General features: G+C 38.5%; 2 protein-coding genes across 9 annotated transcripts in view; one reads left to right on the forward strand and one right to left on the reverse strand.

The window, feature by feature from the left end:
- Positions 1–4,663, reverse strand: part of PUS7L (pseudouridine synthase 7 like) — a 31,238-nt gene extending 26,575 nt beyond the window's left edge. For all 4 annotated transcript variants that reach the window (XR_014295293.1, XR_014295294.1, XM_082635724.1 and 1 more), the window contains exons 1-3: positions 4,614–4,663; positions 3,042–3,169; positions 444–1,372 (exon numbers count right to left, since the gene is read on the reverse strand). Coding sequence is in view for 2 of the 4 variants with exons in the window: in XM_082635724.1 (XP_082491850.1) it covers positions 444–1,356 (913 nt within the window). In the remaining 2 variants the exon portion in view is untranslated. The remainder of the gene's footprint in view (positions 1–443; positions 1,373–3,041; positions 3,170–4,613) is intronic.
- Positions 4,664–4,850: 187 nt separating this feature from the next.
- IRAK4 (interleukin 1 receptor associated kinase 4) overlaps positions 4,851–17,543 on the forward strand; it is a 29,076-nt gene continuing 16,383 nt past the window's right edge. The window contains exons 1-7 of one of the 5 annotated variants that reach the window (XM_082634710.1): positions 4,851–4,946; positions 7,114–7,258; positions 11,994–12,163; positions 14,299–14,444; positions 15,227–15,409; positions 15,894–16,054; positions 17,211–17,275. In XM_082634710.1, coding sequence (XP_082490836.1) covers positions 12,003–12,163; positions 14,299–14,444; positions 15,227–15,409; positions 15,894–16,054; positions 17,211–17,275 — 716 coding nt within the window. In that variant the 5' untranslated portion in view covers positions 4,851–4,946; positions 7,114–7,258; positions 11,994–12,002. The other 4 variants (XM_082634709.1, XM_082634708.1, XM_082634711.1 and 1 more) reach the window with 4 other exon arrangements.

Consider the following 17,543-nt stretch of genomic DNA (forward strand, 5'->3'; position numbering starts at 1 on the left):
TTTGGGTATATACCCAAAAATGGAATTGCTGGATCATAAGATAATTCTATGTTTAATTTTTTTTTTTTCGGTACGCAGGCCTCTCACTGTTGTGGCCTCTCCCGTTGCGGAGCACAGGCTCCGGACACGCATGCTCAGCGGCCATGGCTCATGGGCCCAGCCGCTCCGCGGCATGTGGGATCCTCCCAGACCGGGGCACGAACCCGTGTCCCCTGCATCGGCAGGCGGACTCTCAACCACTGCGCCACCAGGGAAGCCCCAATAAGGTTAATTTTTACAACCAGTGTATTTTGAAAGACTTTCTCTTCCATTAAAAAAAAGGACCCATATATTGTTTCCAATATATCTCTGGACAAGGCTATTTAATTCATTTGAAATTATTCAGCTTTCATGCAACTTTAACTAAGTTTATCTAAGAAAATAATAATGATGTATTAAATTACCTGTGTATATAACTTTTCTTTCCTGGCATTCACGAAGAGATCTTTTCCTGTGCTTGTGTGCTTTTTCCCGAAATCTTACCGTTATCACTACATTTGGATTATCAGCACCATAATTCGGTTCAGGAAAAGATTTGGTTTCCACAAGATTTCCAAACTTTTTGTTGATAAAATGGTGGACAGCCTTTCTGTGATCTTTGTTTATATCAGGTTTAAAGGTAAATTTGGAATTTTCTTTCTTTGCATCCAAATATTTAAAAAAGTCAAATGCTTCTTCTTCAGATACCAAGTGACAGAGTTCTTTATACTCAAGATTTGGTTTTACAACAATTTCACTGTTTTTTCCTACAGTTATTAAAAAAGGAAATTTCTGCCTAATAGCACTATGCAAAATAGCCCTCTGGTTTTTGTCAAGGATTCTGCCTAATGAGAATTCAGGAGATGGTCCAATTAGTTCAGTTTTAGAACTCCACTTCTCTTTTACATCACAGGCAAACTGATTCAGTAATTCATTAGTTTTTACATCTAACAAGGATCCTAATACATCAATGTTTTCTTCTTCACCTTTGGAAGTTCCATCTTCGATAGAATCTTCCTTTTCTGAACCAGGCTCATAATTTTGGTCATCACCAGAGCACCCAACCAAAGTATTGACTTCTTGATTGCTTCTCTCTTCAAAGGATAAATTTTGAGGATCTAGGTTTGTTCTTTTAGCCAAATTATTTGGCCCAGGTAGTATTTTATTAACCTTGTAAATAGGTTCATCACTGGCTTTATTAACTAACTGTCCCTGTTCATCAATCTCAATAACAACAAAGTCACTTGGTGAGCTTTTTATGGTGCCATGAAATCCAACGTGATCCGTAATGAAACACAAAGAACTAAACCTGATTCTAAAATCTGTATCCTCTTCCATTCTCAAATAACAATGCCTATAAAAGAAACAAAGAGGTGGTCAATTACCAGAAAGAAAAATTCTGGATAACAAAAAAAGAAATAGGTTTGAAAGATTTATTTAATTTCTCCTTCTCTCTCTCCCTTCCAATCCTGAGTCCCCTTAAAAGACATTACTAATCTAATTTATTTCTATATATCAGGTGTATTTTGACTCTCTTATACCGAGATATCTGGTGATTTGCAACTTGACTCTTCACCCACTCCAGGCTTCCATCTATTAAAATTCCAGGATTAAAATGGGTTAAGTTTCAAGTTCACTTTTAAAATACCATCTGTAGGCCTACAAAGAAGAGACTAGAACATACGCCTCTTTACAATGATTTGTCTGAACTCCATCCCTGAAAACTAAAATTTCCAGCTAATTCCAGAGAATCTGTAGCTAGATATTTATATATGAAGAGATAGGGATGGAAGAAGGGATGAGGAGAAGACAGGAAGAAATAGTCCAAATTGATAGATAAATGAAGTTCTAAAACCAACTTGCAATGTGATTAGGTTTCTAGGTAGGCTTAAATTAACCCCGGACCTTAAACCTTCTTAAAAGCCAGATACAAACTTTTACAGATACAAACTTTTGCAACTGACCCAGAGGAAAATTCCAACCATCTCTCTCTGGCATTAGAGAGAAAAAAAACCTTTACAAACCTTCTTGAAGCCAACTTCACTCATTCTTCACACAACCCATGGCTACCAGATGGAGATTCAGGAAAAATAAAATGCTTAGGGGACCAGTACTACTCCGTTCTTTGTGTTAACCACACTCTCCAGGAAATTCATCATCATCTGGACCTTCACCCCATTTCTACAGTGTATTCTACTAATCTGAACCAATGTAAAAAACCACCTCCACACCATCTTTTCTATTATGTCATGTAGAAATCACAGCAAATTCTCTATATCCTAAATTCCTAGGGAATATATAGGATATATTTATTTTCCCTCATTCCTTTATTTCCTGCACAGTCTCCCCAGTTTCTTGCCCTAATGAAACCTGGCTATTTTCCCCAAGCTGCTGCTTCTGTAGTCCTCTCATGTGAAGGCTATTTTTCCTTTCATACCCACCTTGGGATCTGGAGGTTGTAAATATTTTCTATGTTTGCCACTGCTACTTCCAAACCATTTCTTCCTCCTCTACCTCCCCAAATCCCATTTCCTTTGAAGTTCATGACAGCAGGCTATACTATTTGCTGCCATACTTTCTCTGGTCCTAGGACAATTCTTCTTCATTCACTGATGACTTTAATACCAGGCTTAAAATCTACTATCCAGCATGACCTCCATGACCATCCATATGGATCATCAATTTAACATCACTGTCCCTCAGTTCCTCAATCTCAACCTCACACCATTTCCACTTCATCTCGGTCATAACTTTGACTTTCTCATCACCAAAAGTTGCAGCACCTTTAAGCATACCGCTCTCTGATTATTCCTGCTGTCCTTTTGTCACCTCTACTTTAGGACTTCCATTCCAGAAATTCTTATACACTGTGAAGGTCTCTAATCTCTGCTTCTATTACTAGTTCACTATAGTCCATTCTCCACAGAGTAGCCAGAATGATGATTTAAAAGGTAAATTAAATCATATCACAACCCCTTTTTAAACCCTCTAATCACATTTATAATAAAATCCAAATTACTTACCCTGGCTTCTGAAGACTTCTAAGATCCTGGACTCTGTCTATTCTCCAAATTTATCTTGTACCTTTTTCCCATTATCCACTATACTCCAGCTTCACTGGCCTTCTTCAGTTCCTTTGTGCCAACTGTTCCTGTTGATTAAATCAGTACTTCCTCAATAACATCCTCAAAGAGGTCTTCCTTGACCAATAAACCAGAGGAACCAGCAAGCCACTATTTTTCACAAAATCCTATTTAATTTTCTGCATAGCATTTCTGTCTAATAATTTGCTTCACTATTTATTGTATACCTCCCCCAACTAGAATGTTTGCTCCATGAGAACAAGAACCCTGTCAGCCTTATTCACTGATTATCTCACAATTAGAACAGTGTCAAGCACATAGTAGGCACATAATCTATACTGACTGTTGAATAAACAAAACAGCTAGTACAAATAAACAGCTGTAAGAGTGAAAAGGAAGAAAGAAGAAATAACTTTTGCCTAGAATAATCAGTAAAGGCATAATGCAAGAAGTGGCCAAGTCTTCAAAACAGTTCAGGAGACAGAAATGAGGCAAAGACCTATCATAAGTGATGCACAAACAACATATGCAATGTGTTAGAGAAAACTGAAGAGCCCAGATACAGAGCAGTAGGAGAAAGTGTTTTCTAGTACAGTTCTGGAAAATACAGCTGGATTAGTGCCGATCAAGGTAAGATACTGAACACCTTGTCAGGGACTTAGAATCCACTGAGTGGTCAATGGATGGCCACTGGAGGTGTCTGAATAGGAAAATGACACAATCCAAAAAGATGTTTTAGTAAGACGACTGATAGCACTGCGCAGGATGAATCTGATGAAGAGTTAGAAGAGTTGGAAAGCAATGAGACGTGATCAAGAGCTCAGCTGCTGGATTGGCCTTGGAAAGAATAATGACCTACTCTTTACCCAGTAAAAGGAAGAAGATATGAAGACATTCTAAGCCTTTACCCAGTAAAAGGAAGAAGATATGAAGACATTCTAAGCTAGTGGCATAGGTAGAACAACTTGAGGAGAATACAGTGATGAGGGAATTATTACAACCAAGCATCTCAGTAAGAGTGGAACCGTGCTGAAAGGCAGCCAAGGAACCCACGTGGAGTTAAGCACACACGTGCAGTGTTCCCAGGCAACAGATGCGTTGAAGAGCCTGCGGGGCGGAGAGAGAGGGGGTAGTCTGGCTGACCCGAGGCTGGGGAAGTGCTGGCTAAGGGCAGAGTCTGGGAGGGTGTTAAAAAAAAAAGGAGGCCAGTAGCGCCTCCAGTTCCTTCCACTGCCATTGCTCCGCCTAACTCACTCCAACTTCCTACTTCTGCCACCAACCAGCAGCACTAACGTCCTCTGCTGCGTAGCCTTCAGGCGCATTCAAAAGTACCCCGGACACGGCCAGCAGCTCCACTAGCTTCTTCTCCTCCCCCAGCCCCGCCTACCCCAAGACGCTATACTAGCTCAGGTCGCCCTCCTCTTGGGGACGAAGGGGCAGGGTCCCGATGCCTATCTTGTCATTCCCCCATACACAAGCCCCACTTGGCGAAAGAAACTCAACCCGGTCTACCTCACGTCCAGGTGAAGGCATTCCTCTGCACTACGCTGTGCGCATGACCGGAAGCCTTAAAATATTTAGCCTCCGACACGGACTATTTAAAGGGCCAGGCTCCCACTTAAAGAAGTGCCTTAAAAGAGACCCGGAATTTCTCACTCTGTGGAGCCGCCTGGAGGACAAAGAGGAAGAGGGCGGGCCTGGGCGGGACGGGGGTGGGGACGGGGCGGGCCTGGGCGGGGCCTGACGGGTTGGACCTGCCCCAGCCATTCCTAGGGCCCGGGTTCCTCGACCGCCGGCTCAGCCCCGCGGCGCCCCGCCCGCCCCCCGCTCCCCGCCCCTGGGCAGGTAAGGGATTCCGGCCGTGCGCGCCACCTTCTCCGCGAGGTGTCCGAGGTCCGCGAACCGGCCTCGGCCCCTCTGCCCCAGGGTTGTGGAGGGACGGTTCGGAAGGAAAATCGCCTTATCTTCAGCCCAAGTGAGAAAAGGTAGAGAGGAAGTAGGTTGCGTGGGCAGCAATTGCTCCAGGATGAAGACGTGGGTGGGTCCCTGGGGATCAGAAAGTTAGTGGTACCTGTGGAGGACCGTGGGGCGGGAAGAGACGTCACCTGGTGGCTCGGTCAGACCGCGCCTGGAATTTCTCAACTCCCGGGCGGTGTGTTCCGAGAACCCGTTTACGAAATGAAATATCTTTTCCTGAGAACCAGGAAGTAAGACCAGCACCCGGCGGAGATGCTCGCCGCGTGGAAAGCATTCCGAAGCCCCCCCAAGATTCTAATTAGCTTGTCTGTCAGGCTTCCAGGAACTTGGAAAGTGGAGCGGGGTTGTCAGTATCTTATCAGATGGGAAAAGTGTACAGACAGCCTGGAAACAAGAGAGGGAACGAAGGGATGAAAAGCAGACCTCAGAAAGCATTTTAGCCATTTAGAATGGGAACAGATGGCTCTCTTAGTGCCTCAAGAACGTGTCTGCCCAAGGAACCCTAAGCGGAGAATATTCAGAATTGCCCTTTCCCTTTCTGGGGGTAATCCTTGAAGAGATCTGTCAGAAAGTTCAGATTTCCTTAATTCTTCTGTTTGCACACTAAACATTCATTTGAAGTTTGCTTCCGACCTGTCCAAACAGAGCTCCTGAGCTTCCCAGGCTAAACTCGCTCCTGCCACAGGCTTCTCCGTCTCAGTAAAGGTGCCATCTTCTCACCCTTCACATCAGCACACAGGATCCTGTGTGCTTTACCTCAGAAAATATCCATCGTCCTAGGACTTCTACCTTCTTTGCTACCTCTCCGATCCAAGCCTCCAGCACCTCCACCTGGATTATTGATGTACTGAACTAATTGGTCTCTTCCTGCTTACTGCCCTTACTTTAATATCCTTTATTCTCAGCAGCAGTCCCCGGTGTCCTTTTAAGACATGAGTATAGAGTGCGTCTCTCCTCTTCTCAACACCTCCACTGTCTTTTCATCTCCCTCAGAAGATAAAGTCAATCCAAAGGCTATAAGGGCCCGAGGAGACCTGGTCCCATTACCTCTCTCATCTATTCTACTTTCCTGCCCCCTCTTCTCCAGTCTTACTGTCTCCTTGCTGTTTTTCAGTGGACCCACTCCAGACCCTTGCATTTACGATTTCTTTTGCCCAGAAACCTTTCCCACAGATATCCCAGTGGCTAACTTTCTCATTCCTTCAAACCTTTAATCAAACGGCACCTTCTTATTGAGGGCTACTTTGACCACCCTATTTAAAATTAAAACCCTTTCTCAGTTTATTTTTTTTCCATTCCACTTGGCACCATCTAATGCACTATAAAGCAAATGCTTATTACCTGTCTTTCTCTATTAGAATATAAGCTCCATGAATTCAGTTGTTGTTTTTTTTTTTCTTACTTAACTTATGCTTTATCTCCAGGGACCTGGATCAATATCCAGCATAAAATAGAGACTCAGTAAATATATGACGAATGTATAATATTTTGGCTTTTAAAAAAATATCCAAAATGTTTAAATACTTACCATTGAGATAAATCAATGTTTGAGAATGGTATGTGATGTTTAATTTATGGAATGCCAGCACATATCCTATTTAAGAATGGCAGCCCTATATAATTTATTAGGTCTAGAAGGTATCATGAGCTTTTGTTCTTAATGATGATATTGAGTTGTCCAAAAATATCTAGAATATTTTGCTTAAGGAAGCATGTGTAGATGATGTATTTTAGGAAGGTTATAAGCATTTTAAAGATACTATGCTTGATAAAATAACACTCACCATGGAAAGCTTAGCTATGTTCTCAGACCTCTTAGTTCCATTCTTTCAGTTGTCCTTCACTGCTATTCTGAAAATTGAGCTTAAATACAATTCTGCACATTTCTTTTTTTTTAATGTGACATAAGAATAACTTCTGCCATACAATAGTCATTGCTACATTTTCTTTGATCACTTATTATTGATAGGATTAGGCATTTTTTAATTTAAAATCTATACAGCAACTCTTAGGTAAGACCATCTCTGTTTTTCAGATGAAGAAACCAAAGTCCAGAGAAACTGAGTTATTGACCCTGGTCACAGTTGGCTTGTGGAAGAGCTACATTAGAGCCCAGGCCCAGGCAACCTCACAGTCCATCTTCCATCCACCCCTCTACATTCTCTTCTTCTGATCAGACTGTTAGTGAAGCACAATCTTAAAACTTTATTAATGCATTTCATGTGAATTTTTTAAACTTCTATTTTGAACTGTACTTTGAGAATGTGCATGCAGGTGGGAAGGCACTGGGTTCCACAAGCAGATACTCGTTTTAGTATTATTTCTCAATGATCACCTTACCTCATATTCTTGGCTGAGTTGTCTAGTGTGAAAATATGGTTTTTCTTTACCATGAGAATTAATGGTATGAGAAAATAGTCATGAATATATTTATTTATTTGTAAGCAGTATATCCTGTTCCACTTCTATTAATCCTAAATGTACTAAAGTAAAATCTTGAATACTTTGAAAGAGGTGACACTTTTTAATTTTTTCTGCACATATCCTTTATTTTCATTATAGAAAATGCAGAAAAGTAAATGAAAACAAAACCACCATATAAATCACCATCAAGAGATAACCACGGTTAATATTTTGGTGTATGTTCTTCCAAATATGTGTTGGTGGTGATAGATGGATGTATGTTTTAAGTAACATTTTAAATTCTGAAGTTTAGAACGTCCAGACTTAAATATATGGGGGAGTTGTTAGAAGGCCTTCCTTTTCTGGCATCCCTACGCTATCACCTTTGTTAGAATCTGGATGCAGGAGAGTTACAGAATTTATCCCTGGTCTTCAGATAGACTGCTCTTATTCTCAATCCTTTGTATTTTAGCTCTAGCTTTTAGGATTACTAAGCAGTTCTACCTTTACTAGCTTTGTCAATCACATTGTACTTCTTAACAATGGAGAGAAGTATAAGTAAATAAGAAAAAGTAGTGTGAATGTAGCAACTGTAAAATCTATAGGCAGATGTGATTTCTTAATTTAAAAAATCAGCCTTCTGGCATCCAGCACAGATATTCTGAGTAGCTGCTAAAGCTGAATTTGGTTGGGTCCCTGCCCAGGAGAGCACACCATCTAGGAGAGAAAGCAGACCAATAAATAATAAAATATGATAATTGTTATAATAGAAGAATAACCAGGTGACAGTTTGGAGCAAAAGAGATGACTATCAGGAAAAGCCAATAGTGCCTTTTGTGTTGAGCTTGAAGGAATAGTAGGCATTTACCAGGTGACCCTCAAGGTGCTTGAGCGATTCTTAACTTAGCCCTGGATGACCTCACCTCCTGCTTCACAGAGAAAATAACATTGTATAGGAATTCTCCCTCTTGCTTCAAATATATCTGTATCCAAACCTCTGCTTCCCTCCTGTTAGATTCAGAAGAAGAGGTTTTCTTCTATTCAAGGTTGACCCCTTCACCTCTGTTTACTATCCGTTTCATATCTTCAACCAAGTTTTGTCTTAAACCTTAAACCAGCAGTTCTCAGGGGGTGGTTGGGGTCTCTGAGTCTCTTTCAAGAGGTTTGTAAGGTCAAAATCACGTATGGGTAAAAGATTCATTCAGAGTGCAATGGATTTTAATGTGACAAAGTTCATTGATATGGTTTCAGATTCCACACTGCAGCTAACTTTCAGGAAATTGTCACTTATCAAGTTTTAGTATAGCGTCAAAGAAAAATACTACTTTGTAAAATGGCTGTTAAAATACTGCTCCCTTTCCAACTATATGTCTGTGTGAACCTGGACTTTCTTCATATACATTAACCAAAATGATATATTGCCACAGATTGAATGCAGAAGCAGATATTATAATCCAGCTGACTTCTATTAAGCGAAAAATTAAAGAGATTTGCAAAACTGTAAAAAAGTTTAACGCATATTTTGGGGGGAAATATAATTTTTATTAACATGTATTATGTATGCTAACATGTAGTACATTTATTATTATTTAAAATGAATTAATGAATAAGTAATTTTTCAATTTCTCAGTGGCAGTTTCTAATACGGTAAATATTGGTAATGTAACCAACATAAACAAAAGCTCTTTGGAGTCCACAACAATTTTTAAGCGTGTAAAGGGAACATAGTTTGAGAGCTGCTCCTTTTTTTATTTCTTTCTTTCTTCCTTTCTTCCTTTCTCCTTCCCTTCATAGCCAGGCTTCCTGGAAAATGCATTTCTACCGTGCACTCTTTGCTCCACTAAAACAGTTCTTAAGTCACCCAAAGGCCTTCTGGTTACCCATCAGTATTTATTCGCCCTCTCTGGGTCTTTTATACCAACCTATGGCTAATTCTAGAAATCTCTGGTATTCTACTGTCCTGGTTCTCTACTTACCTCCATGACTCATCAGTACTTTTAAAAGTTTCTTTTTTTCCCTTCATTCCTTCACATTCCATATATTCCTAATAGGCAGGCTCATATTTCTTGTTGTTTCAACCAACTATTCATGTATGAATATATGAGTATTCTTTACCTGAACCTGTCTCCTAAGCTCCAGACCATATATTTAGCTACTTAGTGCCAACTCCCCTAGGTGGTGCCAGAGGTAGACATTTCACATTTAACATGACCAGGACTAAACACATTATTTCCTCTATCATCTACATAATTACCCAAGCTGAAAAAGCCAGGAATCAGCTTCTTTGTTTCCCTCAGTCTCCTTTCCCTCTAATATCCTGAAATTACTTTGATTTGGCCTCCTAAACCTTTGGAGTTTTTTCTTCCCCATTACCCAACTGTATACTTCTTTCTTCAGGCTTTCATTTCTAGATTATTGTAAAATTTTCAAACTATTCTCTTTGCCTTAATATACATTCCTTCAGTGTTTCATCCAGAGGAATCCACTTAACCACATAAGATCACATACCTTTCCTTAAAATCCTGCATTGGCTCCCCTGTAACTTTTAGTATAAAGTTTAAACCCCTTGTCATAGAATATGAGGCACATGATGACTTGGTCCTGCCTATCTCTCCAATCTCATCTTTTAATGACATGCGTCCTGTGGTCCAGCCCTAACAAACTACTTGCCTTAGCCTAACCCATGCTCTCCCATGCTATTCCTGCTGCCTGGAATTTCCTTTTGGGTTTATCCCCATTGCTTTTCACTCATCCTTCCAACCTCTCACCGCCCCAAATCTGTCTTGGCATACCTCCTTCAGACTGCCTCCCTTGATGCTCCTTCTCTGGGCCCCATTAACACTCTGCTCACACTTCTTGTAACATTTATTCTCATTGTAATTGTTTGCACCCCCTGCTAGACTGAGAAGCTTGAAAACAAAGATTTTTCTCTTCTCTGTAGCTCCCAGCACTTAGCACAAAGCCTGACATATGTGTTTATTGAGTTTATGAATGAATGAAAGGACTGGTCTTTCTAGAAAAGAGAATGACTTGAACAATGCATTGAGTTAGAGAAACAGGGACATATGGCATGAATTTTGGAGTCAGATATGGTTCAAGACCTAGCTCTTTCACTTACGACCTTTGTGAAATAGAGATGATAAAACGGCCTTAGTCACTGTGAGGATTAAGTGAAATATATAAATTCATTCATTCCTAACCCTTAACAACACCAATATCTACAAAGCGCTAGTAATTAGTTACATATTAGTGAATAAAATGAGCATAGACCCTGAATTCATGGAGCTTGTAGTCTAATGGGGGAGACCATTAGTAAACAACTAAACAAATAAATATATAATTACAAATACATTGTGCAATGATGAAAGATAATTAAGTTGAGAGTAGATGGACCTACCTAGCTGTGGTCAAAGAAGGCCAAAGAGAAGAGAATGCTAATATAAGAGGCACAAGACACAGGGAGACTTTTTGCTTCTTACTCTTCTGTAACGTCTGAATTTCATACCACATGAATCTATTCTTTACTCCAAAAATTAGTTATATTACACTTTAAAAATAAAAATATGTAGGGGAGCAGGAGAGCAATTGACAGAAGAATATCTAAATCTATTTGTTTTGATTAATTAGAAGTAAAGGTGACCACCTGCTGAGAATGAGGGAGATGGAGATCAAATAAAACCACGTGGACAGAGCTAAAGGTGTAAAATAGTCACCAAGGAGGATGAGCAAAGACAAGTGAAAGGACTAACAGCAGTGTTGAAGGCCCGATGGAAAAGCGTCCCCTAAATTTGTATTCATACCAGTCTGCTCGGTTACCTGGTTCTCCACAGCTGTATTCAGCAGTGCTGGTGTACAAGTAAAACTGTGAGATTTATCCCCGGCTACAGCTCTCCAGGGTGGAGTAGCAGAAGAAAAGGGGGACTGGGGAAATAAAAGTTCTGTCTAGAGAGTAGTTAGGTGGTAAACCACAGGGTTTGCCTTAGCAGGGAATGAATTGTGATCAGGCAGATCTGATGGATTCAGAAATTGTGGCTGCACCAAGGAAGAACATGTTATGTAAAAAGTCAGTGGATAGACCATATCTTTTAATGCTGTACAAATTATTTCAAGACATTTTTTTTTACCTCCACCAAAGAGTGTTGTATAAATGTTTAATAGTAAATAAATACAGACTGAGAAAAATATTTTAAATTGAAAACTTTTTTCTTAATAGATTTGATTCCTGAATATGTTTACATGAATTTTTCTGAAAAAGTAAACTTTTTGCTCCCTTATGTAAATTTTACTTGGAAAATGTTAGTCCCAGAACAAAAATAATCCTGTAATTTTTTTATTGATATTTAGAGATGGAGAAAGATGAAAATAGCAACTACCTGGCTTTGGAGTGTTCCTTTATTATGGTGTAATGAGTTCCCAACATTTCATAAGTTAGAGCAAAGTGTGATGTATAAGCTTACAGATGTCATCGCTAAAGCTACTATAAAATTTTAATGAGAATTTTCCGTATTTTAGGAATAAAAGATGAACAAACCCATAACAGCATCAACATATGTGCGCTACCTCAATCTTGGACTAATTAGAAAGCTGTCAGATTTTATTGATCCTCAAGAAGGATGGAAGAAGTTAGCAGTTGCTATTAAAAAACCATCTGGTGATGATAGATACAATCAATTTCACATAAGGTAACATGTAAAATTCTTTTTAAATTCTTACATCACAATCTAGAATGATTAATAGGTACAAATACTGTCTACTGCTTCAGTTCAGAAAATAAACCTCTCTCTAGGGGAGATAATGGTAATAAATCACACACCCTCTTTTTCTGTGTGCAGTTTTTGCTTCATTCTCCAGTATATCGGCTAGGTCAATATTGTGATATTGCAAATAAGTTTTTGAGGTTAAAATCAAGATTCCAACTTTTACTCTAAATTTCTGTTTGGCAAGCCGAGCCTAGTTCACTCTGCCTCATACCTGTCATTTCCAGATTGAAGTAACATAAGAATATTTTAAGAATCTCTAGTAAAATTCTGGAGCCTAAAAGTGTGTGCGTCTCTAATTCACTTTAACAGTGTATTTTAGGAATTCTTCAGATGTGACATTTTAAAGTTGCTTGTACATATACACATCTATGAATAGACTTCTTAGTTCTTGGCCAGGATTTTTCAACACTATCTTCAGATAATTTCCATCTTTCTATTTGTCTCTGCTTGATTAAGTGTAAGATATAAGTACACATTTTATTTTTGTCAGTTTTTTCAGCCCAAACCTATGTCAAAATCTGTCTTTGGAAGCAAGGGGAAAAGAAATTTATTTGTGATTTTCAGCATTAACCTGAAAAAAATCTGAAGCCTTAGTTCCCATACTAGTCCTTTCAGGAAACGTTTTCTCATATGAAGGATGAGCATCTTAAATTACTTGGAAGAAACTTAAGTTTAAACCTTGAAAACCATTTTTATAGACAGTTTGTTGATATTAACTATTTAAAACTTTGAGAGCATAGTCGAGGGAGTGGTAGTGAGGAGAAAAGACTCTTCTTTACAGAATAATGGCAGCAAATAATTATTGAAAGAATGATAGAACTAAAAAGTTACCAATTTACAACTACCAGTGAGTAGTTGATTACGGAGGGCTCATCAGCGAGTGCTAAAATCACAAGGCGAAAGGGTGTTGGTGAACAAGATACGCACATGATTTCAAAGTATTATCCACAGGTTATTTATGAATTGCAAAGGGGACAGTTAGTTTTATAGAGAAAAAAATCTGAAGTACACCTCATTAACCAAGTAGTCAAACTGGTGTCGTCAATAATGGTACAAACTGCAATTATGTGCCTTCGGATGTGATGCAGTGCAAAGGACACATTGTCATCTCTGTAGTGTTCTTACCAACAGGTTTTCACCTGAACTTAATCGTGAGAGAATAGTCAGACAAATCTAGACTGTGTGAATTCTACAAGGCATCTGACCTACACTGTGTAAAGTGAGCACACAGACACAGAGATGGAGAGGGTGAGAGCACAAACACGGCAAAATGTTATCCGTTGGTCATTTTGGTGAATCTAGATGAAGAGCAGGTGGCTGTTCATGGTATTATTCTTTCAACTTTAATGTAGGTTTGAAATTTTTTGAAATAATAAAATTTCAGGAAAAGCCAAGTTCAAGTTTTTAAATGTTACTTTCAAAACTAGTTATTGAAGAAATTTTGAATGAAAAACTGCTCTGTGTTTTTCCCTCAATTTAACTGAAATGTAGTTAAGAACTATCTTTCTTAACTATAGAAATAAAACTATTTCTTAACTTGGGATAATTCTCCAAGTTTGTGTCTATTCTATTTCTTTAAGCAGGCTGGTTTATTAAAAATCATATGGCTAACAGAGTGAGTATGTCATGTAGGGAAGTAATATAACTTAGTAGGTTGAGAGTATACCATTCTGTCAAGTGAGATCTGAATTTGAATCTCAATTTGTATACAGTTTATTGACAGTGTGGCTGTAGGCTGCTTACTTTACCTCTCACGCTTCCTCTTTGGTAAATTAGTATGATATTCATAGTGTTTTCGAGAGTTAAATGGGTTCATGTGTGTGCATCCTGTAGCCGACTGTAAGTACACGGTGTCTGTCAACTTATCATCATCTTCAGCATATTTTTTCCTTCTGCCTATCTTTCCTGTTCTCTGTAATTCTTGCTGATTCTCTTGCTGTATTGTAGGAAGTGCTCAGGGCTGGGTGAGGGGATTGGGGTTGCTGGGGGGAATAATTCCTATTTACATGTGAACTCTGTTTACATACTAATCTTGTTTCTCTTTTACTTACTTTAAGGAGATTTGAAGCATTACTTCAAGCTGGAAAAAGTCCCACTTGTGAATTACTGTTTGACTGGGGCACCACAAATTGCACAGTTGGTGATCTCGTGGATCTTTTGGTCCAAAATGAGTTTTTTGCCCCTGCAAGTCTTTTGCTACCAGGTAAACTGAGCATGTCTAGGGTATCAATAATTAGGGTGGAAAGACAAGTAGCAGAAGTAGGAACATTTCTTCTGAGTCTTACTTTTTTCTCGTAGTAAATGAGCCTTACATTTAAGACTCCTTTTCATTCTTTCAACTCTCCCCAACTCTTTAGCAAGCACGCCAGACACTGCAGACTTGCTGCTAAGGAAATGAAGGCTTCAGGATTGAGTCTGATCCCACCGTTAAAGTCAGGTGGTTTTGTGCCAATAAGAAGTTTAGAACGATGAGAAAAAACTCTTGCTTTTTTTCACCCTCAACTTCCACTCTGATGGGACTCTGTGATCGTGAATTCCTTACATTGTGTTCCAGTGGGCTGGTGTCTAGTTGCCTTCCTCATAAGCTACTTTTTCTCCCTTTGATGCCATTTACACCAGTGGTACTCACCCTTCAGAGGGCATAAGAATCTCCTGGAGTTCCTGCTAAACATGTAGCTTCCCAGGCTCTACTCTAGACCTCATTATCAGAATTCTTGAATTAGGTTCAAGGTCTAAGTTTTTAAACAACTACTTCAGTGCTTCTGTTGCAGGTGGCTTACGAACCACTTTTTGGAAACACTGCCTTACCCATCCTTATCAAAATTTACAAATTCTTACTAGGTAGCTTCTTGTGTAGTGCTGTGAAAATGTCGGGCTAACGTGTGGAAACTGGAATGATGTTAAGTGAACCAAGTTCCTAATTTAACTTTTTCACAAACACTTTTTCTAATGGAATGACGACTTGTATCTTATTTCATTTGTTAGATGCTGTTCCCAAAACTGTTAATACACTGCCTTCTAAAGTCACTGGAACAGTTCAGCAGAAACATACGCCCCTCTATGGCAAAGACAGGATATCTGTGATATCTGATGAGAATACTGAACAAAACTATATGCCACCTGACTCCTCGTGTCTAGAAAATAGAAGTTTAGAAGTTAGTGATACACGTAAGTAATACTTGCAGTGCTTTATACTAGTGGATTTGTTATTAAGACCATCACTGCTTTAAAATCAATCTCTCCTTTTGTTTGTGCACTCTGATAATAGCTCTTTTGTGGTTGTTTTTTCCCCTAATTTATTAAGCATCATCTTCCTTGTATTAGTCACTGTTATAAGTGAGTAGAGGCAATAGGACATATGAACGACCACAGAAGCTCTGAAAAAAAAAAAAGTAAATATTTACATAACTTAAAAGGGTCATTTTGTAAAGAAAATAAGTGACTAGAGTTTTAAGTGGAGGACCACCAAACAGAATTCTCAAGGTAAACCTTAAAATTTGTATTTTAAAAATGGTTTTACTCTCTTCCACTAATACAAAATTGTAAATAGTTGCATATGTATGAAATATCCAAATTGAGAAAATACTGAAGTTATGAAAACCAGTTTCCTTTTTACTGAAGCCCTTTTTTTCTTATTCTATTGACATTATAGGTTTTCACAGTTTTTCATTTTATGAATTGAAGGATGTCACAAATAACTTTGATGAACGACCCATTTCTGTCGGTGGTAACAAGATGGGAGAGGGAGGATTTGGAGTTGTGTATAAAGGCTATGTGAACAACAGGACTGTAGCAGTGAAGAAGCTTGCAGCAGTAAGTTATATTTTCAGGAAGACAAAGAATTAGAGGAAGAGTTGCTTCTTAGTGTGTTATATAATAAATTTTAAATTAATCTTTAGGAAATATATGATTTCAGTGTGTATTTTCTTTAAATAAACATCATTCTAAGCTGGCAGTTCTTAAGATTTAAAAATTTGTTGAAAGCTATGGACTCTGTCGCTATAAAAAATGTAGTTATATACACATACATACAATTATACATATAATTTGGGGAGATTCACAAAATAGAGAAGCTGAACTCTACACAGTGCTTCATGCATGATCAATATTAAAATAGTAAGATTCTAAAAAAATTTTATAAAAATAGCTTCCTTGTATTACTTTTCTCATTTAAAAATAAAGTTTAGAAAATATACAATGGGCTTCCCTGGTGGCACAGTGGTTGAGAGTCCACCTGCCGATGCAGGGGACACGGGTTCGTGCCCCGCTCCAGGAAGATCCCACATGCCGTGGAGCAGCTGGGCCCGTGAGCCATGGCTGCTGAGCCTGCACATCCGGAGCCTGTGCTCCACAACAAGAGAGGCCACAACAGTGAGAGGCCCACATACTGCAAAAAACAAACAAACAAACAAAAAGAAAATATACAATAAGAAAAAATTTTTCTAATTCTTATCTGCGTCCTTTGTTCCCATTTCTATTAGAGTGTTTACCATTTACTTATTGATTTGTTATATTTTAAATCTATTATTATATTCTAAAAATACCAATACAATACATATTTATACAATAAATATAGTCACCCTTTGTCATATATGTTGCAAATACTTTTGCAGGTCTTGTTTTTCTTTTTGCCTTCAAATTTGCTTATGTTTTCTATTACATTGAATTTTTTTCCAGAATGTTTATGCAGTGAAGTCTCATATTATTTAATTTTGTTCCCACAATGACTCAGTAAGGTTTATGTAGTTACATGGTTTATAAGGTTTTCTTCCTTCCACTCACCAGCCATGAGACCTTGAGCAAATTGCTAATATTTCTAGTTCTCAGTTGTTCTATAAGATGGGGAGAATGATGCCTTACTATTTTAAAGAAAGCAGAATCAGCTAGATGATCTCGTGTGCCCCTTTTAGCTTTAGGAGACTTGGGGTTATTGTACTGTATTATACTGTATATTATTTTATTTTTTCAGATGGTTGACATTAGTACTGAAGAACTGAAACAACAGTTTGATCAAGAAATAAAAGTAATGGCAAAGTAAGTTAATCTGGCTATGTGGTACTGTGGAAAAAAGCAGGACAAGGAGTAAGGGACCTGTTTCTTACCTAGAGTGTGCCATGAACTAGTGATATTTTCAAATATGTAAATTAAAATAGTTTAGAGAACTTGAAAGAACTTTGACTCTACAATTCTGTGACTACATATACTCTTTTGTATGTGTGTAGATTAAACAGCAGTCGTTATTCTAAATCATGGGAAAATTACATGGAATTTCAACTAACTTCCATTATTGTGTTTTCTGCTC

The sequence above is a fragment of the Mesoplodon mirus genome (genome assembly GCF_964341445.2).
Source record: "Mesoplodon mirus genome assembly, chromosome: 11".
In the NCBI taxonomy this organism is placed as follows: Eukaryota; Metazoa; Chordata; class Mammalia; order Artiodactyla; family Ziphiidae; genus Mesoplodon; species Mesoplodon mirus.